The sequence below is a fragment of the Chrysemys picta genome, chromosome 18 (assembly GCF_011386835.1).
Source record: "Chrysemys picta bellii isolate R12L10 chromosome 18, ASM1138683v2, whole genome shotgun sequence".
Lineage (NCBI taxonomy): Eukaryota > Metazoa > Chordata > Testudines > Emydidae > Chrysemys > Chrysemys picta.
The window spans coordinates 22,052,942-22,080,723 of record NC_088808.1 but is presented as its reverse complement, the minus strand read 5'-3'; the positions used below and the strand labels follow the sequence as shown (position 1 = coordinate 22,080,723).

Below are 27,782 nucleotides of genomic sequence, written 5' to 3'. Positions count from 1 at the left end.
CTTGTTGTCTGGTCACCCTACCTCCTTGTAAGGACTTGGGGGGGGGGGGGGGAGGGAACTGCCTTTCTAATCCCCCAGACTTTAATCACGCTCTGTCTTGCATACTAAATTGGATTCAAATCCTTTCTGGGTATAATTACTAAACCGTTATTAACTCTGATGAGGTTTGGACTAGAACCACTCTCCAGATAAAACACAAACCAGCCCCACGCTCCCCATGTTGTTCTGTCCTGCTGATTTGCAATTCAGAATCTCATTCCTCCCAGCCTTGCGTTTGGGAAATGCCGCCGCGAGACTCCAGTAGCCTCAGATGCTGAAAGCCGTCAAGTGCACAGAGATGTTCTGGGTCTTTTCAGCGCGGCTCTAATGAAGCGATAACGGAGACCTCTGAAGAGGGTTTTATTCCAATCCAGGTATTAGTGACTAATCCCTGCTTGATGCCTTGTTTCCTGCATTGCTTTGGCTTTGCCCAGCTTGAGTTTCTCACAACCTTCAAAAACAAGGAAGGTAAAAGCAAAGACACTGCCGCTCCTGGGCCTGGCTCTTTAACGCGAGCTGGGGCCTTGAGAGCTGGGCGCTGGAGCTGTTTGGGGGAGCAATTGAGACAGGTGGGAACTGCCCCTGCTCAAGCTTACAGAGTGCTGGAAGTGGGGCTGCTCACGCGGCAACCCCTGCTGCTTGGTAGTGAAGTGCAGTGGGTCAGAGCACCTCGCTCCAGCCTACATCCTGTGGCAGGCCGGTGCGTGGAGCAGCCCACGCTGGGTTACAGGCCACATCCAAAGCGCTGCAGCTTCACCCACGCAGTCCTTTCACGAGGAGCCCCGGGCTCTCGTCCTTAACCGCAGCACAGTGGGCTTGGAAAGTGGGGGTGTGTGCCCTCGAGTGGTTGGGATGTAGATGAGGATAACCGTCTACTATTGCTGTCGGTGAATGGTGTTTCACTGGGTGTGGAGGGAGGGGAAGGAGCATTTTCTCTTGCATAAATTAAATCCTAAACAGAGACCTAGTTGGGGAGAACCTCGGCAGTAGCAGGGGGCGAGGGTCTGTAACTGCGGGGGATGCAGGAAAGGTGGGAGTGAAGTTAGTTCCTTGCAGCGCTGCAAGGCACCAGGCTCGAGATTATGACGGGGGAAGGAATTATCTAGCACTGCTAGTCCTTACGTGGACAGGTGTCACTTCACACAGTCGAGGCTGTTGTGCTTGAAGACACTTTCTTCAGTCAACCCTTACAGCTGGGTCCCCCAATGCCAACTCAGCTCTGCCTGGGTCACTGCGCTGGCCCTACCCCCCTGATTAAAGCACTCTGAGTCACTGTCCCACCTGTTCCCGGGCTAGGATGCGGGGGGGGGGGGGAGAGTTACATAGGGATTGATGAACTCTCGGGCTGGGTCACAGCTAGACGTCACGTGCTTCAGCTAGTGAGTCACGGGGAGATGGGAGAGCTGAGAGTCACTGGAAAGCCTGGCCTTCCACGGAGACTGAACCACCTTCCTTGGAGGCAGGGCAAGTTTGGGCCAAACTTCAAGACGCTCCTGTAACAATAGCTGTGTCCCATGAATTCAAATGGATCCCAGTGAACAACTCCACCTCCCCGCCGTGCTTTGCAAGGCAGACATTGCAACAGCTGTGCTAGTGCAGGGGAGCCCGGCCGTGGAACTGACCGGCTGCTCTTCCTCACCCACGCAGCGTGAAATGCCAAGAAACCAGGAGCAGCGTCCAGGCCAGTCACTCCAAGCTGTGGCGGGGGGAAGGCTTGGAAGCCAGATCCACTTGAGCGTTTTTGGCTGGTTGGGTTTTGTGCCGTCCCCGACACACCAGCTTAGGGAGGGGAGAAGTAGTAGCGCAGTGCGGGGTGTTAGCCCTCCTGATGCTGGCCCAGGACGGACTCAGAATGGTGGTGGTTGAAAGTGCTAGAAAAACTCTGAGCCCCATTTGCTTTGGAGCCAGTGCCTCTCTGCTCGGCTTTGCCACGGGCGCTCTCCACGTCTTTAGTCATTTTGATCCAGCCAAGCTGTCTCCTCCGTTCTCGGAGGAGCTAATTATGCTGATGTTAATGAGGCACAGGTGCTAATTCCTCCCAGTGCTTTAATGAATCGCCTCCAAGTTTTCAGTCTCCTTTTCGAAAGGCCAAACCAAGGGAATTATGTGGAAGGGGTGGGGCGACGCAGGAGCTGCACTTGGACAAAGGGTAAGATTGTGTCTCAGCCAGAGGGAGACAGGGGGCTGCCTGAGGGCTGGGCTGGAGCTGTAACTGTAGGGGGGTTGTGTAACAGGGCGAAACAACCCGTCCCTCTTCCTGGGGCCCACTTGCTGCCCCCCAATAAGGCTCAGAGAGGCTTCAGGGTTGTGCAACACCCGGGTCTTTATTTACATAAGGCTCTCCCACCACCAGTGTCTCTCTGTAGACAAGCCTTGGAGGATCAGTCCCCTTCTTTACAGGCAGAGGCAGCCTTCAGCTAGGAGGCCTCCAGTTCCCTCCCTGACCAACTTCTCCCTGGCTGCCCCCGGCCTTTTGGTCCCCTCCCAGCCGTTGTAGCACTTGGCTTGTCAGGCCAGGGGGTGTTGCCAATCCTCAGTCTGGCATCAGGCCTTTTCCATCAGCCCCAATCTGCTTCCCCTGACTGGGCAGGGGCTAATTAGGTGCTCTTGCACCAGCCCCCCGCTACAGGTTGGAAATGGAATCCAATGAGTGCCACCTCCTAGTCTAGATGCAGTTGGCCACAGTGCATATAGCTGTGCCCACTGTAGGGGGTTGTAGCGATAACCATCGGTGGTGCTTGTATGCTCACAGTTACCATAGTATCTGAGCACCTCACAATCTGTAGGGTATTTATCCCAGGGGGTTGGGGGGCACAAGGCTATTCTCCTCATTGTACACATGGGGAAACTGAGGCACGAGGAATTAATTGTCTTGTCCAGGGTCACACAGGAAGTCTGTGGCAGAGCAGGGAATTGAACCTGTGTCTCGAGTCCCCAGTTAATGCCCTGACCAGTGGCCCATCGTCTCTCTCTCTCAACATAGAGCTTGCATCCCCAAGTAAACTAGGACAAACACTGGGTGAGGACTGGCCCGATTGTGGGGATAAAAATCCAAGGAAAAGGAAGGGGTCAGCTTGTGGCCTGCGCTGGGCATTTCCTGTTGTGTTGGGGCCTGATGTGACCAGACCTTAGCATGAACGTGGGATTGAGATGACAATTCCCTGCTCTGGTGCTGGAACGGAGACGTTCTCTAGAGTTGGCAAAAACCTTTTAGGGAGGAAAGAAGTCTCTGGGGGGGGTGTTGTCCGGGGTTGGGTGACCTGCCTTTATAGTGTACCACTTACCACCATGAACTAATTCCCCCAACATCAGAGCTGGCAAACCTGAGGCTTGTGCAAGGGGACAGACAGCGGGTGACAGCCTGCAAAGCCCCGCCACCCAGGCCAGAGTGTACCCCTCCAGCATTCTCCATCCTGCCCCCCGTAATGCCCCATGAGCAGTAGCGCCCGCTGTGGCTGACCGTGTAGGGAGCTGGGGCTTGTCACTGCCGTGACCGAGCTTTGGGGTGGGCCAGCCCCGCAGAATCTGGCTTGTTTCCTCTAGCTCAGTGACAGCGCTGGTCTCCCCAAGAGCAAGTTGGCAAGTGATTGGAGGTGCAAGGAGCCAGTTAGGCCTCTGGTTATAATGGCCAGGTTTGAAATGTGATTGTGAGGACGCCGGGGGGAGGGGGTCTTTAATGAAGCCAGTTCATCAGCTGTCATGAGCTGAGATTTGGCCAGCATTAGATCAGTGCTGCTTGCAGCCTTAATGATGCCAGCTGCTGGGTAAAAATATTGTGTGTGCAGGGATTTTTTTTCTTCCCTCTATTCATCTGCTTTCCTTCCTGGGACCAGCTCGCTGGCTGTGTCTGGACAGCATCAGAACAACACAGCCAGAGAATGCAGCTTTGTGCCAGGCAGAGCTGCGCCCTCTCTTTTATCTTCCACCGTCTTTGTGGGACTAGGGTGCTCTGGCCAGCCCTGCCCTGCCCTGTGTTTCCAGGCAGAGCGGCTTCCTCTGCAGTGCTAACGTCTCCCCAGCATGCACAGCTCGCCGCTGTTAAATCATGACAGAAGGGCCCATCCCACCCAATAGCAAAACAAGCCCTACGGGTGCCCCTTCCCCTAGGGTTTCAAAACGTAAACCCAGGGGATGCAAAGGGTTTGCTGCAGGAGTAAGAGGTTCTGGTCTGTGCCTGGCCCATCTGCAGCACTGACCATCTCAGCAAACACTGGGGAGCTCGCAGCCCTCCTGGGACATGGGAGCAGCTCGGGGTGGGTGCAGTGTGCTTTCCATCGACCCCCTCCCCAGCTGCTACCAGCCTGGGATGGTGCGTCCCCCATACTCCCAGGATCAGTTTCCCCCCCCCCCCCATGTGTGTTTGGGCATCAAGTCGCTCCCATGTGTCTCCTTCACAGCGCCACATCCCGCATCTGGGTCTTGCCCCATGTGCCTCGGCTCTGCGTTCTGACATTCCGCACGCCTTCACAGACAGACCCCCTGCCTGAGCCCTCCCAGCCAGCCCGTGGGGCAGGGACCCTCCTTTTGTTGTGTCTGTACAGTGCCTAGCGCCATGGGGTCCTGGGCCTTACGGTAATACACGTAGTTACTAATAACACGATGGCATCGAGAGCGATGTAGTTGTGTAGGTGTACAGCGATTGTCCCAATGTATCAGCACAAACCTCCAATGCTAAGAATGGTTATTGACAAGACGCCAGCCTCTCTCCCCCTCCCGCCATTAACCTTTTGTAGCCGGGCCTGGTTTCACGTTCCAGGTGAAATGTATTGAAGCCTGACTCCAGTGAGCCCCCAGGGGTGCCAGGTCACTGTCCCAGACGCAGGGTGCTCTGACGTGTGGAGAAGCCAGGCACAAAGCTGCAGAAAGGGTGGGGGCGCTGCACTCCTCACTCTCTCCTCTGCCTCGCTTCAGCTCCTGGCCCTGCAGGTGTCAAACAGCCATCACAATAGCCGTCCATGTCTCATGACTGGGCAATGGAGCAGCGCAGCTTTGAGCCCAGGTGTGGAGAAACCAGGGCCTCCGCGTCAGTGACGCTGCAGACACCTGCAGGCTAAGAGAGGGGGCTTCAGGCTGCAGCTATTTGGCCAAATATCACTTTGGTGCCGTAAGCGAGAGGAAGTGAAATAATTCCTGGCCCAGGGCTGGGTCTTTGTATGAAAGCCCTGAAGCTGTTCAGTGGCACTCAGCCAATGCTAATGCTACCAGCCAGGCTTACGGTGCCCCGAGGGCTGGGCCCGGCGCCCAGAGTCTGCTGGCTGGTGGCGCTAACTCAGTGACAGCGCTCTTTTCCCCAAAGCAAGGGAGTGAACAGGCTGAGGGGCAGGAAGCCACTTCGGCCTCTGGGTATAAAGGCCAGGTTTGAAGTGGGACTGGGAGGGAGCTGATCCCGTGCGGTGCTTTGGGCAGTGATCGCAGTCTGCTAGCCAGTCGGATACCTGGCGCCATTGCAAGAAGTACCCATGTTGTGTTGGGTGAGGTGGTGACTTCTCTGGGACTGAGGCCTGGGGTCCCTTCCTAAAGGGCTGCCTTGTAGCCCTGGCCAACCAGCCAGGCCAGTTCTGCTCCGTGGTCAATGCACCATGGCCCAGCTCCTTGCTGGTGAATTCTCTTTAATAGCCGCCCCCTCTGCCGGGCGTATCCCGAATGAGGGGGGTCACCACACGCACGGAGCAATGGGTCACAGAAAGAGAATTTACAAGCAATTGGGGTCATGGAGGGTTCATGAGGTCATCTGAGGACAAGTAGCATGAGCCTCTGATTAAGGGGGGGGTCATCCGAGGTCATCAAGGAAAATATTTGGAGCTAGGTGGGGTCATCTAGGGTCACAGAAAGAGAATTTACAAGCAATTGGGGTCATGGAGGGTTCATGAGGTCATCTGAGGACAAGTAGCATGAGCCTCTAATTAAGGGGGGGTCATACGAGGTCATGAAGGAAAATATTTGGAGGCAGTTGGGGTCATCTAGGGTCACAGAAAGAGAATTTACAAGCAATTGGGGTCATGGAGGGTTCATGAGGTCATCTGAGGACAAGTAGCATGAGCCTCTGATTAAGGGGGGGTCATACGAGGTCATCAAGGAAAATGTTTGGAGCTAGGTGGGGTCATCTAGGGTCACGGAAAGTCAATTTACAAGCAATTGGGGTCATGAGGAGGTCATGAGGTCATCTGAGGACAAGTAGCATGAGCCTCTGATTAAGGGGGTTCATACGAGGTCATCAAGGAAAATATTTGGAAGCAGTTGGGGTCATCTAGGGTCACAGAAAGAGAATTTACAAGCAATTGGGGTTATGGAGGGTTCATGAGGTCATCTGAGGACAAGTAGCATGAGCCTCTAATTAAAGGGGGGTCATACAAGGTCATGAAGGAAAATATTTGGAGGCAGTTGGGGTCATCTAGGGTCACAGAAAGAGAATTTACAAGCAATTGGGGTCATGGAGGGTTCATGAGGTCATCTGAGGACAAGTAGCATGAGCCTCTGATTAAGGGGGGGTCATACGAGGTCATCAAGGAAAATGTTTGGAGCTAGGTGGGGTCATCTAGGATCACGGAAAGTCAATTTACAAGCAATTGGGGTCATGAGGAGGTCATGAGGTCATCTGAGGACAAGTAGCATGAGCCTCTGATTAAGGGGGGGTCATACGAGGTCATCAAGGAAAATATTTGGAGGCAGTTGGGGTCATCTAGGGTCACAGAAGGTCAATTTACAAGCAATTGGGGTCATGAGGAGGTCATGAGGTCATCTGAGGACAAGTGGCATGAGCCTCTGATTAAGGGGGTTCATACGAGGTCATCAAGGAAAATATTTGGAAGCAGTTGGGGTCATCTAGGGTCACAGAAAGAGAATTTACAAGCAATTGGGGTCATGGAGGGTTCATGAGGTCATCTGAGGACAAGCAGCATGAGCCTCTGATTAAGGGGGGGTCATACGAGGTCATCAAGGAAAATGTTTGGAGCTAGGTGGGGTCATCTAGGGTCACGGAAAGTCAATTTACAAGCAATTGGGGTCATGAGGAGGTCATGAGGTCATCTGAGGACAAGTAGCATGAGCCTCTGATTAAGGGGGTTCATACGAGGTCATCAAGGAAAATATTTGGAAGCAGTTGGGGTCATCTAGGGTCACAGAAAGAGAATTTACAAGCAATTGGGGTCATGGAGGGTTCATGAGGTCATCTGAGGACAAGTAGCATGAGCCTCTGATTAAGGGGGGGTCATACGAGGTCATGAAGGAAAATATTTGGAGGCAGCTGGGGTCATCTAGGGTCACAGAAAGTCAATTTACAAGCAATTGGGGTCATGAAGGGGTCATGAGGTCATATGAGGACAAGTAGCATAAGCCTCTGATTAAGGGGGGGGTCATCCGAGGTCATCAAGGAAAATATTTGGAAGCAGTTGGGGTCATCTAGGGTCACAGAAAGAGAATTTACAAGCAATTGGGGTCATGGAGGGTTCATGAGGTCATCTGAGGAGAAGTAGCATGAGCCTCTGATTAAGGGGGGGTCATACGAGGTCATCAAGGAAAATATTTGGAGCTAGGTGTGGTCATCTAGGGTCATAGAAAGTGAATTTAGAAGTAATTGGGGTCAGGAAGGGGTCATGAGGTCATCTAAGGACAAGTAGAATAAACCACTGATTAAGGGGGGGTCATACGGGGTCATCAAGGAAAAATTTGAAGGCAGTTGGGGTCATCTAGGGTCACAGAAAGTCAATTTACAAGCAATTGGGGTCATGGAGGGTTCATGAGGTCATCTGAGGACAAGTAGCATGAGCCTCTGATTAAGGGGGGGTCATACGAGGTCATCAAGGAAAATATTTGGAGGCAGTTGGGGTCATCTAGGGTCACAGAAGGTCAATTTACAAGCAATTGGGGTCATGAGGAGGTCATGAGGTCATCTGAGGACAAGTAGCATGAGCCTCTGATTAAGGGGGTTCATACGAGGTCATCAAGGAAAATATTTGGAAGCAGTTGGGGTCATCTAGGGTCACAGAAAGAGAATTTACAAGCAATTGGGGTCATGGAGGGTTCATGAGGTCATCTGAGGACAAGTAGCATGAGCCTCTGATTAAGGGGGGGTCATACGAGGTCATCAAGGAAAATGTTTGGAGCTAGGTGGGGTCATCTAGGGTCACGGAAAGTCAATTTACAAGCAATTGGGGTCATGAGGAGGTCATGAGGTCATCTGAGGACAAGTAGCATGAGCCTCTGTTTAAGGGGGTTCATACGAGGTCATCAAGGAAAATATTTGGAAGCAGTTGGGGTCATCTAGGGTCACAGAAAGAGAATTTACAAGCAATTGGGGTCATGGAGGGTTCATGAGGTCATCTGAGGACAAGTAGCATGAGCCTCTGATTAAAGGGGGGGTCATACGAGGTCATGAAGGAAAATATTTGGAGCTAGGTGGGGTCATCTAGGGTCACAGAAAGAGAATTTACAAGCAATTGGGGTCATGGAGGGTTCATGAGGTCATCTGAGGACAAGTAGCATGAGCCTCTGATTAAGGGGGGGGTCATACGAGGTCATGAAGAAAAATATTTGGAGCTAGGTGGGGTCATCTAGGGTCACAGAAAGAGAATTTACAAGCAATTGGGGTCATGGAGGGTTCATGAGGTCATCTGAGGACAAGTAGCATGAGCCTCTGATTAAGGGGGGGTCATACGAGGTCATCAAGGAAAATATTTGGAAGCAGTTGGGGTCATCTAGGGTCACAGAAAGAGAATTTACAAGCAATTGGGGTTATGGAGGGTTCATGAGGTCATCTGAGGACAAGTAGCATGAGCCTCTAATTAAAGGGGGGTCATACAAGGTCATGAAGGAAAATATTTGGAGGCAGTTGGGGTCATCTAGGGTCACAGAAAGAGAATTTACAAGCAATTGGGGTCATGGAGGGTTCATGAGGTCATCTGAGGACAAGTAGCATGAGCCTCTAATTAAGGGGGGGTCATACGAGGTCATGAAGGAAAATATTTGGAGGCAGTTGGGGTCATCTAGGGTCACAGAAAGAGAATTTACAAGCAATTGGGGTTATGGAGGGTTCATGAGGTCATCTGAGGACAAGTAGCATGAGCCTCTAATTAAAGGGGGGTCATACAAGGTCATGAAGGAAAATATTTGGAGGCAGTTGGGGTCATCTAGGGTCACAGAAAGAGAATTTACAAGCAATTGGGGTCATGGAGGGTTCATGAGGTCATCTGAGGACAAGTAGCATGAGCCTCTAATTAAGGGGGGGTCATACGAGGTCATGAAGGAAAATATTTGGAGGCAGTTGGGGTCATCTAGGGTCACAGAAAGAGAATTTACAAGCAATTGGGGTCATGGAGGGTTCATGAGGTCATCTGAGGACAAGTAGCATGAGCCTCTAATTAAGGGGGGGTCATACGAGGTCATGAAGGAAAATATTTGGAGGCAGTTGGGGTCATCTAGGGTCACAGAAAGAGAATTTACAAGCAATTGGGGTCATGGAGGGTTCATGAGGTCATCTGAGGACAAGTAGCATGAGCCTCTGATTAAGGGGGGGTCATACGAGGTCATCAAGGAAAATGTTTGGAGCTAGGTGGGGTCATCTAGGATCACGGAAAGTCAATTTACAAGCAATTGGGGTCATGAGGAGGTCATGAGGTCATCTGAGGACAAGTAGCATGAGCCTCTGATTAAGGGGGGGTCATACGAGGTCATCAAGGAAAATATTTGGAGGCAGTTGGGGTCATCTAGGGTCACAGAAGGTCAATTTACAAGCAATTGGGGTCATGAGGAGGTCATGAGGTCATCTGAGGACAAGTGGCATGAGCCTCTGATTAAGGGGGTTCATACGAGGTCATCAAGGAAAATATTTGGAAGCAGTTGGGGTCATCTAGGGTCACAGAAAGAGAATTTACAAGCAATTGGGGTCATGGAGGGTTCATGAGGTCATCTGAGGACAAGCAGCATGAGCCTCTGATTAAGGGGGGGTCATACGAGGTCATCAAGGAAAATGTTTGGAGCTAGGTGGGGTCATCTAGGGTCACGGAAAGTCAATTTACAAGCAATTGGGGTCATGAGGAGGTCATGAGGTCATCTGAGGACAAGTAGCATGAGCCTCTGATTAAGGGGGTTCATACGAGGTCATCAAGGAAAATATTTGGAAGCAGTTGGGGTCATCTAGGGTCACAGAAAGAGAATTTACAAGCAATTGGGGTCATGGAGGGTTCATGAGGTCATCTGAGGACAAGTAGCATGAGCCTCTGATTAAGGGGGGGTCATACGAGGTCATGAAGGAAAATATTTGGAGGCAGCTGGGGTCATCTAGGGTCACAGAAAGTCAATTTACAAGCAATTGGGGTCATGAAGGGGTCATGAGGTCATATGAGGACAAGTAGCATAAGCCTCTGATTAAGGGGGGGGTCATCCGAGGTCATCAAGGAAAATATTTGGAAGCAGTTGGGGTCATCTAGGGTCACAGAAAGAGAATTTACAAGCAATTGGGGTCATGGAGGGTTCATGAGGTCATCTGAGGAGAAGTAGCATGAGCCTCTGATTAAGGGGGGGTCATACGAGGTCATCAAGGAAAATATTTGGAGCTAGGTGTGGTCATCTAGGGTCATAGAAAGTGAATTTAGAAGTAATTGGGGTCAGGAAGGGGTCATGAGGTCATCTAAGGACAAGTAGAATAAACCACTGATTAAGGGGGGGTCATACGGGGTCATCAAGGAAAAATTTGAAGGCAGTTGGGGTCATCTAGGGTCACAGAAAGTCAATTTACAAGCAATTGGGGTCATGGAGGGTTCATGAGGTCATCTGAGGACAAGTAGCATGAGCCTCTGATTAAGGGGGGGTCATACGAGGTCATCAAGGAAAATATTTGGAGGCAGTTGGGGTCATCTAGGGTCACAGAAGGTCAATTTACAAGCAATTGGGGTCATGAGGAGGTCATGAGGTCATCTGAGGACAAGTAGCATGAGCCTCTGATTAAGGGGGTTCATACGAGGTCATCAAGGAAAATATTTGGAAGCAGTTGGGGTCATCTAGGGTCACAGAAAGAGAATTTACAAGCAATTGGGGTCATGGAGGGTTCATGAGGTCATCTGAGGACAAGTAGCATGAGCCTCTGATTAAGGGGGGGTCATACGAGGTCATCAAGGAAAATGTTTGGAGCTAGGTGGGGTCATCTAGGGTCACGGAAAGTCAATTTACAAGCAATTGGGGTCATGAGGAGGTCATGAGGTCATCTGAGGACAAGTAGCATGAGCCTCTGTTTAAGGGGGTTCATACGAGGTCATCAAGGAAAATATTTGGAAGCAGTTGGGGTCATCTAGGGTCACAGAAAGAGAATTTACAAGCAATTGGGGTCATGGAGGGTTCATGAGGTCATCTGAGGACAAGTAGCATGAGCCTCTGATTAAAGGGGGGGTCATACGAGGTCATGAAGGAAAATATTTGGAGCTAGGTGGGGTCATCTAGGGTCACAGAAAGAGAATTTACAAGCAATTGGGGTCATGGAGGGTTCATGAGGTCATCTGAGGACAAGTAGCATGAGCCTCTGATTAAGGGGGGGGTCATACGAGGTCATGAAGAAAAATATTTGGAGCTAGGTGGGGTCATCTAGGGTCACAGAAAGAGAATTTACAAGCAATTGGGGTCATGGAGGGTTCATGAGGTCATCTGAGGACAAGTAGCATGAGCCTCTGATTAAGGGGGGGTCATACGAGGTCATCAAGGAAAATGTTTGGAGCTAGGTGGGGTCATCTAGGGTCACGGAAAGTCAATTTACAAGCAATTGGGGTCATGAGGAGGTCATGAGGTCATCTGAGGACAAGTAGCATGAGCCTCTGATTAAGGGGGGGGTCATACGAGGTCATGAAGGAAAATATTTGGAGCTAGGTGGGGTCATCTAGGGTCACAGAAAGAGAATTTACAAGCAATTGGGGTCATGGAGGGTTCATGAGGTCATCTGAGGACAAGTAGCATGAGCCTCTAATTAAGGGGGGGGTCATACGAGGTCATGAAGGAAAATATTTGGAGGCAGTTGGGGTCATCTAGGGTCACAGAAAGTCAATTTACAAGAAATTGGGGTCATGAAGGAGTCATGAGGTCATATGAGGACAAGTAGCATAAGCCTCTGATTAAGGGGGGGGTCATCCGAGGTCATCAAGGAAAATATTTGGAAGCAGTTGGGGTCATCTACGGTCACAAAAAGAGAATTTACAAGCAATTGGGATCATGGAGGGTTCATGAGGTCATCTGAGGACAAGTAGCATGAGCCTCTGATTAAGGGGGGGTCATACGAGGTCATCAAGGAAAATATTTGGAGGCAGTTGGGGTCATCTAGGGTCACGGAAAGTCAATTTACAAGCAATTGGGGTCATGAGGAGGTCATGAGGTCATCTGAGGACAAGTAGCATGAGCCTCTTATTAAGGGGGTTCATACGAGGTCATCAAGGAAAATATTTGGAAGCAGTTGGGGTCATCTAGGGGAGCTGAGGCTCTGGCCACTCGTGCCCTGGCGGTGGCTATGCCAAGTAGAGGCCAGAGGTGGGATTCTCCTGCTTGTGTGCATGTGTAACGCCAACAGACCCCACTTGTCTGCGGGTGGGATCAAACCGGGGACCTCTGCAGCTTAGTGCATGAGCTAAAAGCCAGCGGGCTGTTAGAGCAGACTCATTTTCTCTCTAAGTGTCTCAGTGCCACTTGATGGGACCGAACAGCCCCCCCAGATGGTGTGTGGGCTACATGTACAGCTGCCAGCTCACATGGTGCTAGCATGGCGCTAAGGAGCCGGGCAGCCGTGGGAGTGGAGGCAGGGCTGAGCCAGGCAGAGTTCGTACCCACCGTACACAGGCAGGTCTGTGCATTCCAAGTGCAGCGCAGCCTCCGCTACCACAGCGACGCGGCTATTACTACTCTCACCAGTTCTCCTCAGGCGAGCATGAGATGTGTACACGAGCCGGGCCCCCCCGGGTGTAGTGTAGACATAGCCTACAGGCTCCCACGTAGGGGGGAGCTGATGCTGTCTAACAGTGGGGGATGGGGGGTGGGGGGGAAATGTGACTGCATGTTTCCAATGATGGGGGCCTAGCACATGAGCAAAGGCCCCTGTCCTCGCGAGCTGCTTGGCTGCCATTCAGGGGGCCAGAGTGACGCCTGCAAACAAACTGGCTGAAAAAGTGACGGGCTTGGAGGAAATCACACGTGAGAGAACGCTGCCTGTAGCTAGCGTGTGAAATATTTATGCTGCGCTTTTATGTGTAAATTGGTTTGTGTTCATCCATGATTTAAATGGCGACGCGTCTGCATTTGGCACAATCATTAACATTTCACGGCCCTTTTTTTATCGTTGCCAAGGCCGCTTGTTTTTTAAAATAACTGTACAGGCAACGCAGCGTCGCAGGATCCGGGTCGGGCTGGAAGCAGCTATGCTAGGCCGTGCCCCGCACGCTGGATGAGGCGTTGCTGTGCCGCCCGCTCGCTTAGGCTTGGCCGGTTAAGGGGAAAAGTGAGCGACAAGGAGGAACCAATGGAGCAGCCATGCTGGAACTCACAACAGAGGGGAGCCTTGGGGCAGGGGCACATGGAGGCGGGTGGCTAAGCAAGGGGTAGGCCTATTGCACCCTCCCCCCACTGCCAGGCTTGCTTGCATGACAAAATGGCTTAGCTTGGCCCTGGGCCTTTGGGGGATGGGGCCATCGAGGGAAGAAGCCTGGAGCAGTGCGTCCCACCTCCAGAGCAGCCCCCTTCCAGTCACGCAGGTGGGCCAGTATTACCTTCTGCCCCAGGGTCGTGCTAAGGGTGCTGTGCTGGGGGCAATACCTAAGTCTCTGCCCCCGCATAACCATGACAGACCTGCTATCATGAAGGCCCTGGCTAGTCTTAGTTGGGATAACTGGATTCTGCCTCCTAAATTCACCCTGGTGTTTCAGGCGGCTAAAGTATGCTTCATTGCCTGGCCTAAATGGTCATGTTGCTGTGCTTCCCACCCCGGAGGTGGCTGCATTTCAGCGTCCATGCACTTGGCAAGTGGGGTCTTTGGGGATGCCAAATACTAAGGCACTGTCAGCAATTAGGAAAGAAGTACTAGGCGTGAGGACACTGGTTTAGTGGGGCTGGACAGGCACCACACGGAGGCCATGGGAGCAGAGGCCTAGCTGTGAGTACAGGGGAGCGGGGGGACTCGCTGGACTCTTCATTCCCAGTGTGATAGCTCCCCTCTGGGCTGATTGAGTCGCGTGCCGCCCCTAACAGCCAGCGCCAGACCAGGTAGGCACTTTGATGGATCGCGCCTTCCCTTTTATGGGGCTGCAAATTGGAAAATCTGAGGGAAGTAATTTCTGCCTCCCTCTGCCGGGAAAACCCACAGCCCAGGTGTGGTGTGGCCCCTCGTTCCCCACTTTAATTGTGACACTATATTGATGAGCCTGTCAGCGCTGGGCAGGGGCTGGAGAAGGCTGAGCCTCCAGCGCAGGGATTCTGTGCCAGGACTGGCACCCAGCCTGTGTCTCCCCTCCCCCCGGCTGCAGAATGCCAGCCTCGGGCCTGTTGGAGTGCCATGGTTGCTGTACTTCTCCCCGACAGGCGGAGCCCAGCTGCGCAGTGTCTGTGTTCCTGGGATCTAGTCTCACCATGTGCACGCTGCAGCCGCTGGGCATCAGTGTCTGGGGTCCTCCAGGGGCGGGGGCTGGTGCTAGGCGGGGCATGTTTGATCCATCATCCCCTGCTTCCAGGACTAACTTGCTTTCCCAGCAAGCCCCTTGGTGCTGTCATTATCTTAGCAAACCCTGGGCCACCTGCTCTGCTTTAAAAAAATCCCTTCTCCTAGGTCTGTGCACCCTGGAACTTTCTTTTCTATCTTGTTCAACTGTTCTCCTGGTGGAGGGAGAGGTTCCAAGCTCCGTCCCCAGGTCTGGCGTCAGTGTCCCGAAGAGGAGTGGGGGGGTGCAGGGTGCAGCGTGAATGTCCTCTGGTGCCTTGGTGCTGTTCTACATTTCACCAGCGATTAGCCTTGTGCCAGTCTTGAGACCTTGCCCCTAACAAGGTGGTTTCCAGCATCTCCCCTTCCACTTCCCGGAGATCTTTTGGTTTCTGTCTAGGAACATCCTCCCTCCCACTAAGCACTTGAAGAGACCTGCAGTTTTGTTGTAGTATTTGGTCCCATAGAAGACTAATGACTCAGCAGAAGCCAGCTTAGCCTGCCCCCCAGGCCCAGAAGGACAGGGGTTTGGCTGATTAAAGCTACGGGCGACCTGACATAAAATAGCTAAATAAATCTTTAATATTTCTAATTGCAAATGTACAGAAATTGCACGTCCACATCATTTCTTTGAACACCAACAACTTTCTCTGTACATTATTACATAGTTTAAAAGAGGCTGAAGGAGTTTCAGCAAACACTTCCACTTTGCTTTGTTTTTAAACATACTTACAAAAAAGTTTTTTTTGTTTGTTTTTTCTTCATAAGAGGATATAAAACATAGCGACTGCTCATCAGGAACAAGTATCAGCCTAAGCAGATCTACAGAGAGAGAGGTATATCTTAAGACACAGTGATGGATGATAAAGGAATATGTGACCATGGAGACAGCACTTTGGGTACCGATAGTTGATGCAGAACCACCTAAAATTTACAGCAATGTCACACCTCACGTTACCCGTGAAAGTCAACTGGCGAAACCAAACCCCTGCTCCAGCGTTTGAGGATTGTTGTAGACTGTCCGTGGTTTGGAAAGACCCTGCTCAGCAAATGAACAGGTTTCTCTCTGGCCCAAATTAGATACACTCCCCCTCCAAGAAAAGAAAATGACAACTCTTCTCTGCACAGCAGTCACACAAGGGTGCCCGGAGCTGACCCATAAATGGGGAGGAGGGCATTAGCACAGACACAGTATCTGGCTAGAAATGAACAGCCTCCCGTCTGGGGCAGTTCAAGGAATCACTTGGGAACTAAGGAACAGCAACAGCAGCACTCACTTCAGATTACAGAACTGGAAAGGCGGAGTTGGAGTCCCAGCTCGCCCTGAATGCAGCATGCCGGAACGGTGCTGGAAAAGATCCAAGAGGTGATCTGTGGGGAAGCCAGGCCCTGGAGATCAGTGAAGGGTTGTTCCCCCCCTGTACCTTTGCTTGGTTTTCTTCCCGGGCGGAGGGGGGGGGGGGGGAGTTTATTGTTACAGAAAGGGCAATGAGCTTGGTGGAACTAATGAAGCACAGCTATTGTCACCCAGGTCCAGCAAATCCCTATTACATGCCTGGGGAGACCTCCAGCATAACCTGGTGTGTCCTGCAGCTGGCAGAAAGTTACACAGCTGTACCCAGGCGGGGGGAGCCAGGACACTGCTCACAATGCCAGGAGTGCTCGAACAGCGACAAGCAAAAACCACAAAGTGCAGAATTCCAAGGACCCGTTTGGGTGGAGGATATTTCTGCTTACTAGATGTGGAGGGGATGGGGAGAAGCAGTTAGTTACTAAACTGTTGTAGGTGGTAGGAAGTCTCCCTGGAGCTTCTGGCTCTGAACTTAAAGCACAACCCCCGTGGTATTAGACTTACAGCGTGCAGCAACCGTGGGGTAGTTCACATCCCAAAGCCTTGCCCGTTTGCTCTCGATCACCCCAAATCTGAACCCAGATCTGAATTTGCTTACTTGAGCCCACCTCTGTTTAAAAACAAAACAACAAAACTCAAACAAACCAGCAGTAGAGAGACTCAAATCCTGACCAAATAAGCAGCACCAGAAGTAAATGACTATATACAACCGTTGGCTGAATAGGTACATTACAGTCAAACACCAAGAACATATACAAAAAATTGTAAGACTTGCATTAAGATAAAAATCTGTGAATGTTTGTTTTGTCTGCACGTTTACAGTTTTTGCACTAGAATAGGCTCTTGTCGCAGAAAGCACGAGAAGGAAAACAGCAGGTCGCAGGATGGTCAGTAGAGTGGTTGTTTTACTCTCTGTCACTGGGAGCACCTCTCACATTGTCTCTGGTATTGCTATGCGAAACACCAGGCTTGAGGACAGGCATTGCACTCACAGCCCCACACACTGGTGTGCAGCTTATAAATAACAAAACCACAAACGGAAGTAACACAGTTAGAGATGGGCCTGAACCAAACCTCCAGATCCGGATCCCATGCTTTGCAGTTTAGGGGGCATCTCTCCAAAGAAGAGATTTCTTCTGGGACTGAGTTCCTTTTCATACTGGCTCAGGAAACTACAGAACATCAGAAGGGGTCGGATCTGGAAATGTTAGTTTTTAAATAACTCCCTGTGAAAGGGTTTAGGTTTTCTGCTACGCCAGCAGCACAACGTGCACGCTTTAACTGAGATTTTGGTGTTAACCAAGACTTTGTAATATAGTCCCTGTAAAGTTAATGGAGCAATGGATTGGCTCAGGGCTGAGGAATAGGTTAAGATGTATAGTACTTAGCTTCAGTTCTAAATAGACAATTGTTTCTGGGGTGGGGGGTGGGGATCCCTCTGCCAGTTCTTAGGGCAAGCACTGAATTTGCATCCAAAAACAATTCCCTGAAGTTTCCGTGTAAGAATGGAAATCAGTCCCTGCTAGGGCACCCGTCCACCACCCCTGCCTAGCATTCTATGTGAAACAGCTTCCATCTTTCACAGGAGGAATATTTCAGACCCTAAAAAAATAACCAGAGCTAAAAGTACATCTCCAGGGATCAGCTGTTTAAAAAGAGTCTTTTTTTTTGCAGGCTTCTTTAAAGATATTTGACACTGAGACAAAGGCGGATGTAAGCGTATGTACCAAATTGTTCATAGTACCCTGTATACTCCTAACCTGTCTGGGTCTTTCTCCTGGGGCTGTCAGTTTTGTGAGCTTCTTCAAAGCCATTTGTGCTAATTCTCCAATATTCAATGGTCACTTGGCTCTGAGGAGCTCCTCTTTTTGGTCTTACTTTCACGCCACTCTGTGAATTTAAATCAAGAGATGGGACGGCATTCCTTGCGTGTGGAGAGCTTCGAGCGCAGACAGACCGTCAACCATCCAAGATCCGGAGCTGCAGAAGGTGCAGCCCTGTGTGACCTGGGCTGGGGCTTCCGTGGAAGAGAAGCTTTTAGAAAAAAGCAGCTTTAACTTTAAAATAATCCCCTCCACGGTGAATCTTTTTAGGATTTGCGGTTGCAGGACAGCACAGAAACGCAAACAGTGTCCTGCTAGCACAGACTAGATACTGTGGAGTTGGTACCTACGCCTATGCACAATTCAGTATCCTAGTCCCTTCTGACTGTACATTTACACATGGTACTGGGCAAACTAGGACAAGCATACCGCAAGTATATGCTCTTAATGGGAGGAATAGGCAGATGTCCTATACACTGTACAGTGGCATCCGTGTCTCAGAGAAACCATCTCTCTGGGTCTCAGTATTAATGACCTGTTCTGAGACTGGGAATCACGAAGGACTAACTTTAAAAAAAAAAAAAACAAACCTGCACTGGCGGCAGGTCAGTGGCATAATCCCCCACTAAGGAGCTGGCCCCTCCGCTGAGCAACGCGCGTCTGAATGTGCCGAAGCTACTTGTCTCAGCAGTTAGGAAAGTCTAATCCTGGCTTATGTCTGCACAGTGCCTCCTGACCAGGGGCATTTCGGTGGCTGCTGCTGTTCCTGTTGGTTACTCCCTTATGAGCATGTTTTACATCCTTCGAGGCTGTTAATTTCCATGCAGTGCTCATTCCCAATCTAAAGAGGGCAGTATTCCAGAAAATGGGCTGTATTTGTTTCTAATGCATACTGTGAAAGAAAAGAAATACAATTACCAACCTTCATGCTGCTTCAGGCTTTTTCTTTTTCCTGACTGTTTAGCACACATCTTTGCATATAGCACCCCACTCCCCCCCACAAATAACCCTTCCTCTTCTGAGCAAGCAGCCGCATCCTAAACAAATACTGGTGTAAAACCGATTCCATTTCCTGAATCGTGATGGGGCTTCACAACATTTTTCTGAGTGATTTTTGGCTAACAACCCACACTTCACAACCCAATGGCTAAGCACCTGGGCGAGATGAGTGGACGTGATATTTGCTGTGTTCAATAGCAGGAAGTTTAGTGGGATGCTACTCGTGTGGAACGTCTCATTGTGTTATACTTGTGACAAGGCAATGTGCCCTTCCCTCCCCTCCTTAGGATTGCCAAGAAGAAGCTGCATCTAGAAATAAAGAAACCATCCCTAGAACACCAGCTCCCCTTCTCTGCTGGCGTACAACAGTCCCACTGCCTTGGGCACAAGCCTGCACCAGCTGGGCGTCTGACTAGGAAACTGGCAAAAAGTAAAGCGAATACAGAACGCTGTTCTCTTGCTGCAAGGTGCCATCTTAGGTGTAATATGCATGGACTCTCAGGTGAGGTAACGCTTGCCGTGACACGGCGTAGCCCAGCAATTCTTGCTAAAGTGCTATTCTCTCCCCTCCAAGTGACCTACCCTGGTGGCTATCTGTGCTGGCATTCCCTTGGCTACCACCCTGCACACAGAGCGAGCTTTGTCCTTGCACTTCAGACCCTGCTCTCCCGAGTCACTCGGATTTCATTCAAACACCAGTTCTCTTGTGTGAGCGTTAAACTGACGGTGGCACGCTACCTCCAGCATGGCACAGGAAATCTCTCCTACTGAACAACGCCCGGGGAAAGGCGCTCGTTCATGGACCAATGCGTGGAGCCTACTCCAAGCGGCACACAGGAGGGATGTGCTGCGGCCACCCCGACCTGAAGCTACACAGAATGACCCGCCGAGCAAACTAAGTGCCATGGCAGAGCATTTCCTGACGGGGGCTGGAATTAGACTAAGTGCGTTTCACAACAATACATTCTCATCCTCCACTGAGCTTTTACCAGCAGGAACCCACCACTGAAGCTAGCCTGATTGGGCCTGGCACAGGCTGTCACAGCCCCCTTTATTTTGCTTACTGGCACCCCAAGGCCATTATTACGGGCCAGGAGGAGTGTGAGGTGTGTCCTTTGGGCAGTTTGAGAAGGAAAAGGTTAAACATTAAACACTGACTTAAATCCACCCGTGACAGCAATCCCCCTGTATACGGAGCTCTCCTTTTGCCACACATTTCACACAACTCGGTCTTTCGGTCCCCTCAACTCGCTGGCGTTGGCGTCTCCCACCAAGGAGCAGTCACGTGCGCTGTCTGCAGTAAGGAGCTGGTTCCTTGGGGAGCGGGGGAAAGACAGCAGCCATTCTCTGAAGCACGGCTCACCCCTGCTGCTGCGCAGTCTTTCAGGCCAGGCCTCCTCTCCTGCAGCAGCTCCCTCCGCGGGTTAACAATTGCTGCTGTTTCTGAATTCTCCGTTCTCTGTAATCTGTAATTTAGTTGGGTTTGTGGGGGAGATCCCGTTACGTGTCTGCATGCTGTACCTCTCTTTCAGCTGAGTAAGGGCACTCATTAACCGTGCGTTGGCCGCATCCAGTGAAGCAATACGTTTCTCCTGCAACCAAACAGAAAGTGGGGCGCTTTCAGTGAGCGGGCCTGTGGAAACTGCCTCCTTGCAGAGGTGTGCAAAAGCAGGGTCAGCTTTGGTTTAGCAAACCCAGGGAGGATTTGGACATAGGTCCTGTTCTACAGGAGCTCACAGATGTTGGAGGCTGGACAATTTGAGTAAATAGTACTAGTTCAGACCCAGGGGTATTGGGAAATTTCTGTCCCAAAGGACAGTGTTAACAGATACCACTGCCAGCCCCGCCCTCCCTGGGCCAGCCGCTCTGCAGATAACAGCTCGGCTCACACAAACTTCAACAGGTCAGGCTTTCAGACTAGTGGAATCAGAGCTAAATTAATTTCATCATGTTCTAATTGACCTTGAACAAAACAGCGATAAAATGGCTTCCATTATTCTCCAATTATACAGACACATGCCACACACATTTTTTTTTCTCCCACCCAGCAGCAGTTAGAATGAGGATAAGGTTCATGTTCTAAAACCCAATTCTCTCATCTAATGGTTATTCATATCAATGTTTAATTGATTTTGTTTTAATAGAAGTTGATAGCCTGCCCGGACAGCTGTGATGACAGGGTCTCATTTCTCACTGAATACAGAGGGGTAGAGTCCAGTGTTATGACGACAAGGATGGGCACCAAGCATTCCTGTGCTGCAATGTGGTTCGGACACCATCTCCCTCTGTGAACTTGGGTAAGTCACTTAGCCCTCCTTCCTCAGATCCCCCAGCTGCAGACAGAAATACTTACCTGAGGGACTCTCCGAGGCGAGAGTGACTGTTTGTTTGTACACTGCTTTGAATACCATTCTTCCCCTGACGCTAGCCTAGCACTGGGGCTAATTTTGGGATGTGGTGGAACCCAGAGGCATAGAAACTGGTTAAAAATAGGAAGGTAAAGCTCATGCTCTAAGGTTGCAGCTGCAGGGGTCCGGAAGGGATCCCCTGGGGTGTTCTGCGCTTCTGAAGCATTGGGGAGAGCCAGGGCTAGTGAGGAGACCTTGGGCAGGAACAGCAGGGCTCTGTGGTGGCACTGAGCATTCTCTCTCTCTCTCAGGGGCTTGGCCAGCTGGTTCTTGCTCACACGCTCAGGGTCTAACTGATCACCATGTGTGGGGTGGGGAAGGAATTTCCCCCCAGGTTAGACTGGCAGGGACCTTGGGGCTTTTCGCCTTCCTCTGCAGTGCGTGGGTGCAGGTCACCGGCCAGAATTATCTGGGCATATCTCACTTCATCATTTGCCTGCCATGGCCGGGGCCTCAGGATGACCGAGAGCCACCAGTGTCTGTTGTCTGCCTGTGGCCTGTCCCAGTCTAGTCACGAGTGCAATTCCGTCTTTAATGCTCCAACTCGGAGCAGATCCAGCACTCGTTACTTTAGAAGAGCAAGCAGACCTTGTCGACATTGAATTGTGGTGCTTGCTCTCCAGGATGTGCGCCTCACACTGAGCGGCTGTGTGCAGTCTTTGCTCAGGAATAATGCTTATGGAGATCAGGATTTGGCCAATTTAAACTGGAAAATCAAAGTAAATCTTTGTTTCCACTCATCACTCCAATAGTAGAGCATCCATGTAGGAAAAGCGTCCAAAAGGAAACTCCAGCAAACAGGCTGTGTCTACTTAGGGGGGTTAGAATCTTTAAAGCACTGCCCAGCAGAGCTGGACACGGATAACTGAGCCACGCCTGTGTTGTAACCACTGCTCTCACTCATATTTAAAGCATCACTGATGTCAAGAAAAGAGTGAGCCGCCACCTTCAGCCTGATCCATAGCAACGTATGGGCCATGGATCTGTTTCAGAGCCGTGCACAACAAGTTAGAGCAACAAAGGGCATTTTGGCAGAGTGAGGCCACACTGATACTTATTTTTGTGCCCAGAGCTCTGTGGGCAGCAGAATCCCAGGTGTTAAGGTAGCTGCAGCAATGAGGAAGGACAAAAGTGTGAAGTTTGGTGGCGAACCCACAGAAACGGGTGAAATTTCACAAGGGAGAAAGTAGTAATTTTCTGCTCAGCTGTGCTTTCCTGGGACCTGTTCAGGCCCCAGCCCAGCAAGGAGGGAGCCTCTTATGCTGGTTGATCGGCGGGATCCTTAGGTACCGTGTCTGGACGATGGGGGAATGATCGATGCCTGGCCTGGCCACGCGATGTTCTGAAGCAAGCAATTCTGCTTAGTGGATGGGATCGGGTGCCCTCCTCTGAATTCTACGTGTGCCCCAGGAAAAGTTCCTAAAATCCAGTTTAAAAAACTGGCCAGGCAGCACTGGAGGCTGGCTCTGAAAGGAGTTGAAACAGGTAGTGTGTGAGGGCCAGGGTGAGGCCGAGAGAGTCAAGCGCAATTTGCAGGCTCCAGAAGGCACTTTGTCAATAGCTGTCTGTTAATGGACTCCCCGCCCTCCCCTAAGCTCAGCTTGAACACTAGAGAAGTGGACATGCTGATTTACTAGCGCTGAACAAATGACTGTAAAGATAAACCGATTCCTTTCGCCATTTCTCCTTGCTCCTTTCCCATTTGCTACCCAGTAAATCATTACTCAGGAATGGTGACTCACTCCGTGATAAATAGGGTCATTAAGCATGTAGTCTAGACTAGTGGGACCTGGCTGCAGATGGTAGCCAAGACACTGATCTTCTGTTCCTGTGTTCAAACTGGAGCAGGTCTCAGCATCCACAGCCTATATATCTCAGGCACAGTTTCACACCCACAGACTTTGGCCCCCATAGTTAATTGTGGCCACGTGTATTTAATGAGCTGAGTTGGGTGCTACAGTTAGCTAGGAAACGAACTTCAAATATTTGTGCCTGAACAAATGGAAGCCAGCCCTGGAATTCTCTCCTTCGTGGCAGCTCATTGGCTAATGGGAGCCTTTGCAACTGTTGGGCAGGAGGTTGATCATTTGTCAGGGGGCTGAGGTAAAAGCTCAGTTCGGGCAGATTTTCAACAGTGACTAGAGGAGTCTCTCTGTGGGCCCAGGCAGGAGAGAGCAGCTGGGTCCTGCACATGACCTGCTAATGGAAACAGCTGCCTTTACGCCAAACTCCTAGAGAAGAAGGAGAAGACTTGCCTTTCTGCGCATCTCCTGTCATCCAGCTGCTCAATGGCGGATAGCTTGAGCATTGGCCTGCTAAACCCAGGGTTGTGAGTTCAATCCTTGAGGGGGCCACTTAGGGAGCTGGGGCAAAAATCTGTCTGGGGATTGGTCCTGCTTTGAGCAGGGGGTTGGACTAGATGACCTCCTGAGGTCCCTTCCAACCCTGAGATTCTATGAATGGAAAGGGGAGCTGTGAGCAATGGCGGAATGGTTTGTACAATCTTCTGACAGGTGGGTACCTGCTCATGCTCTGAACTCTATCAGTGTTCTTAGTCATTCAATGGGACATGCAGTCCCTGGCAAGCAACAGGCTATTCTACCCTACTGTAGGGTACATGTTCTCTGTATGATACTTTCTTATATTGCTCCTGCCATTTAATGGGCAAAGCCCTGATGTTCTCCACCTTCATCATCAGTGCATGGTAGGTGACTTTCTGACCTACAGATACTTGCTTCCCTTTTCCTCCATCTTTCCTTCCCCTCTGTGGTGGCTTTCCAGGTCACTTCTTTCCATCCAGCAACACCCACTACCAGTAAGCACAAACATCAGAGAGCTGCCCGGTACATAAAGGGAAGGACTGACTTCTTAGCCGTCATGGTAATTTCTCCCCTAGAGAGATCTCTCTGCAGTCACCAGTGGGCATGGGATATAGAAGCATCCGAGGAGCAGGTGGTGATGTTATCCTGTCTGTGCAGCGTAACTACTGCACCCAAGGGAGGCTCAGAAAGAGACAGGCTTCCACCATTAACTCAGACGTCACTTGCTTTGGGTTTAAATCAGCCCCTTCTAAGGCTACACTGAAGTTGAGATGGTCCTAGAATCCCCCAGCTCCATTTCAGCCTCCCATGCCCTCAGTCTTCTGCCAGGGAGACAAAGGTCTGAGCCCCTCGGACGGATGGTGCTGTAGCAGTGCAAACGCCATGATGGGAATCACGTCAGGCTAAAACCTTACCTGCGGTCTGGCTCCTCATTGGTTTAGTGCCAGGCTTGCTATGCCCGCTGGGACAGTAACAACGGGCTCTGCACATCAGGGTGGCTCGTTCCCCCAGGACTGCCGTACATCTTGACATTAAAAGGGTACTGACCTGGGCATCAATAATCTTCTGTTTGGAATCCACTGCCGCCTGCATTTCCGCGTGATCTTTCTTTAATTCCTCCTCGACCGACATCAATCTGGCATGAGAACACAGAAGCAAACACTTAGCTTCCGAGAAGCAGAGAGTCTGGCTGCTGTTATTAAACAGTGCTTCGTGCTGCTGCAAGCTGCTCGCCGGAGAGACCGAAAGCACCTCTCTGTGACCAGAACAAGTAGCGCAGGGGCAGCAGCAGTAACCTCTTCCCTCCCACTGCCAGCCTGCCCTGGCCCTGCCCAGGACAGACTGGCCAGTTCCAGCTCCTTGGCCACTCTTGCTGAGACTGCCGGCTGCATGGTGGGTTTTGTGATAGGGACACCTGCCTACTAGACACTATGCTCACAGCTACCGATGCCAATGACTCTGGCTTACCCCTGCTCACAGCAGGTTAGCTGTGAGTGCTGGCCTGGAGCAGAAAGGCACTAGACACCCTGTTAGAAAGCCATGGAGCCCTCCAGGCCCGCACTCAAAGTTCCCCCCTTCATGCTCCTTCATCCCCATTTCAGTTCTTCAACTCACAGCCTGGGTCAGCCCTGCACAGCTGCCAGCTCTCTGGTGACCCAGGAGGCTGCCCCAGCAGTGGGGTGAGGTTGCTCTGATCACCTGTTTGCGGGATCCACCAGCCTGAAAGGCAATGCCCCGCTGTAGAGAGCATCCAGGTGCAGGAGTCCATTAATTACATGTGCTAGGATCTATACTGGCTCTGTCACATCCAGCCACCATGCCATTAGTCTGGTAGACATTTAAATCAGCCTCCCAGGATGAATGATACAGATTATTTCTTCCCTTACTCCTTGACAGCAGAGGAGGCGAAGGGCTGATTTACCTCTCGAGAGCTCAGAGCAAGGGGTGAAGTAGCAGGCCAAACCAATGGGAAGCTCTCACGTTGTAACCCCGCCTTCAGGGAGCACAAAAAACTAAGTTTTTTCATGTGCCATTGCAGGCATTAGCCCACACAGCACCCCTGGTTCAGGGAATGTGGAATTTCCGCAGTGAAGGTCAGAATAGGGCTGGGGCCATGAAAAAATGCTGGCCCTGAGAGGCTTGTTGGTTAAAAAACAAACCAACCAAAACTCTCTGCTCCGATAGTTCAAAACCTGCTGTTTTCTGTCTGACTGTTAAACTACTCTAGACACGAGCAAACAAAGGATGGGGTGGGGGGGGGGAGCTTTAGAGCAGCTGATTTAGGAGAGCAGCTTAAAAGAACTGAATGTGTCTAGCTTGGCTAAAGATGGTGACATTGGGCCATATCAGCCTATATGTACGTAAACACCACAGGGGCAGAGGGTTAGCTGGGATGCCAGCTAGGAGTAATGAGATGGAAAGGAACACTCAGACCTTCCTGACCGTGAGAGATGTCTGCTGGAGGCATAATCTCCCAAGAGGAGAGGCAGAAAACCCATTGCTCGGGGTACAGAAAACTGAGTGGGAAAATCCTACCCTGAGCGCAGAGAGCTGGGCTGGATTCTGAGGTCTCATCCATCTCTAAATTCTACCATTCAATGAACCGAGCAAATCTCTGGCTTCCGTCGCCCCGAGCTTTAACAGTGACAGGTGCCCCGCCAAAGGGGCAGAGGGTCGCTGGAGCAAAATAGCTGAAGTTTGCAAACCTGAGGTTGGAAAAGCACGTGGGAGCGGGTGAGGGCTCCTCCATTTCCAGCTGGACCCCAGGAAATGAAAAACGGTGAAAAGCTAAAAGTTGCCCAGGCTTGCCTGCACCTCAGAAGAAGTTTGAGTCTCTTGTAGCTTGGGGTCAGTGCTAATTTTAGAACTACTTTTCCCCGCACACAAGAAATACAGATTGATTGAAAATGTGGTGCTTTGCATTGACTCCCGTGGGGTATGCTAAGGGGTAATCTGGCCCAGTATCTGAAGTGCTTCAGAGCTGACACAGCACTATGTAAATTCCAAAGTACTTTTACAGCCCTGCTCCAGGAGCTACATTCAGATAGCCCAAGCCCCTGGAAGCTCAGAGAGTTTTGATTCAGCCCATTACTAAGAGAGGAGCTTGCTGGAAATTTCACACCTGGTTGCAGGTTTAGCCTGTAAACCCACAACCCGCTCTGAATTTGAAGGTTTCATGGATCCATAGATTCTCAGGCCAGAAGTGACCATTGTGATCACCTCATCTGACACAGGCCATAGAACATCCCCCAATACTTCCTAGTGCAGATCTATTAGCCAATCCTGATTTAAAGTGTCACCCAGGGAGAACCCACCACGACCCTGGCTGAAGTGTTCCAATGGGTAATTACTTCACCGTTAAAAATGCATGTCTTATTTCCAGTCTAAAAGAAGGCACCAATTTCCAGCTGGTTGGATCCATCCTGGATTCACACCCTTTGCTAATTATTCTTTCTTTACTACTGGGCACAGGGCCAGTTGTTCATTTTGGACATGAAAGGCCTTGGGCACTGCACCACTCATGCACGTGAGATGGGAATACATGACGAGAGGTTTCAGGAAACCATTTCCAGGAAATCCTGTTGCCAGGCTTGGGCGTGGCCATTTTGAGTGTGTAACAAATAGTGTTAGACAGCACTGTCCATCCCAAAGCACTCTGCAATCTATAGCTAGAGACGCCACACTCCACCTACGACTAGGGCGACAGAGGGCAGCAGTGCACTGCACACCAGTGCCAGGAGAGGAATGATGGCAAAGAATGTTTAGCAGGGACGATCTTGTTGTGTGTCTGTGCTGCACCTAGCACAATGGAGTTCTGCTCCATCACAAGGGCTCCGAGTTGTTACAGGAATACACAGTCATTAGCACTACTCTTACAACCCCCTACCCCTAGAATCTTTATGTTCACACAGATTGAACATATTCACTATGTGGTAGGCCTTCCTCCAAAGGCTCATCAATAGAGGATAACAACCTACTATTGCAACCAGCTAACAGAGGGTTATTCCTTAGCTTAAGAGGTAGAGGGCTGTGCTGAAGACTTGTGATGAACCTTGTTTGTAAGATTTCATTTGAGGGACCCACACAATGACCTGCCTTCATTTCTCTACCTCAGCAGAGTTCAGCTGGCTCTAATGGGGTCCAGGGAACTTGCTGCTGAGTTGACTAAGCCATCCCCCTTCAGCTGGG

At 50.7% G+C, this 27,782-nt stretch overlaps 2 protein-coding genes across 28 annotated transcripts in view; one reads left to right on the top strand and one right to left on the bottom strand.

Annotated features, from left to right (window-relative positions):
- TTLL11 (tubulin tyrosine ligase like 11) overlaps positions 1 to 25,732 on the top strand; it is a 210,164-nt gene extending 184,432 nt beyond the window's left edge. Inside the window, exon 11 of the mRNA XM_042854406.2 lies at positions 21,010 to 25,732. Within this exon, the coding sequence (XP_042710340.2) occupies positions 21,010 to 21,038 (29 nt within the window). The 3' untranslated portion in view covers positions 21,039 to 25,732. The remainder of the gene's footprint in view (positions 1 to 21,009) is intronic.
- DAB2IP (DAB2 interacting protein) overlaps positions 15,252 to 27,782 on the bottom strand; it is a 411,471-nt gene continuing 398,940 nt past the window's right edge. For 22 of the 27 annotated variants that reach the window (XM_042854396.2, XM_065572093.1, XM_065572092.1 and 19 more), the window contains 2 exons: positions 24,642 to 24,729; positions 15,252 to 20,457 (listed from right to left, as the gene is read on the bottom strand). In XM_042854396.2, the coding sequence (XP_042710330.1) occupies positions 20,290 to 20,457; positions 24,642 to 24,729 (256 nt within the window). In that variant the 3' untranslated portion in view covers positions 15,252 to 20,289. The remainder of the gene's footprint in view (positions 20,458 to 24,641; positions 24,730 to 27,782) is intronic. The other 5 variants (XR_010593580.1, XR_010593579.1, XM_065572098.1 and 2 more) reach the window with 3 other exon arrangements.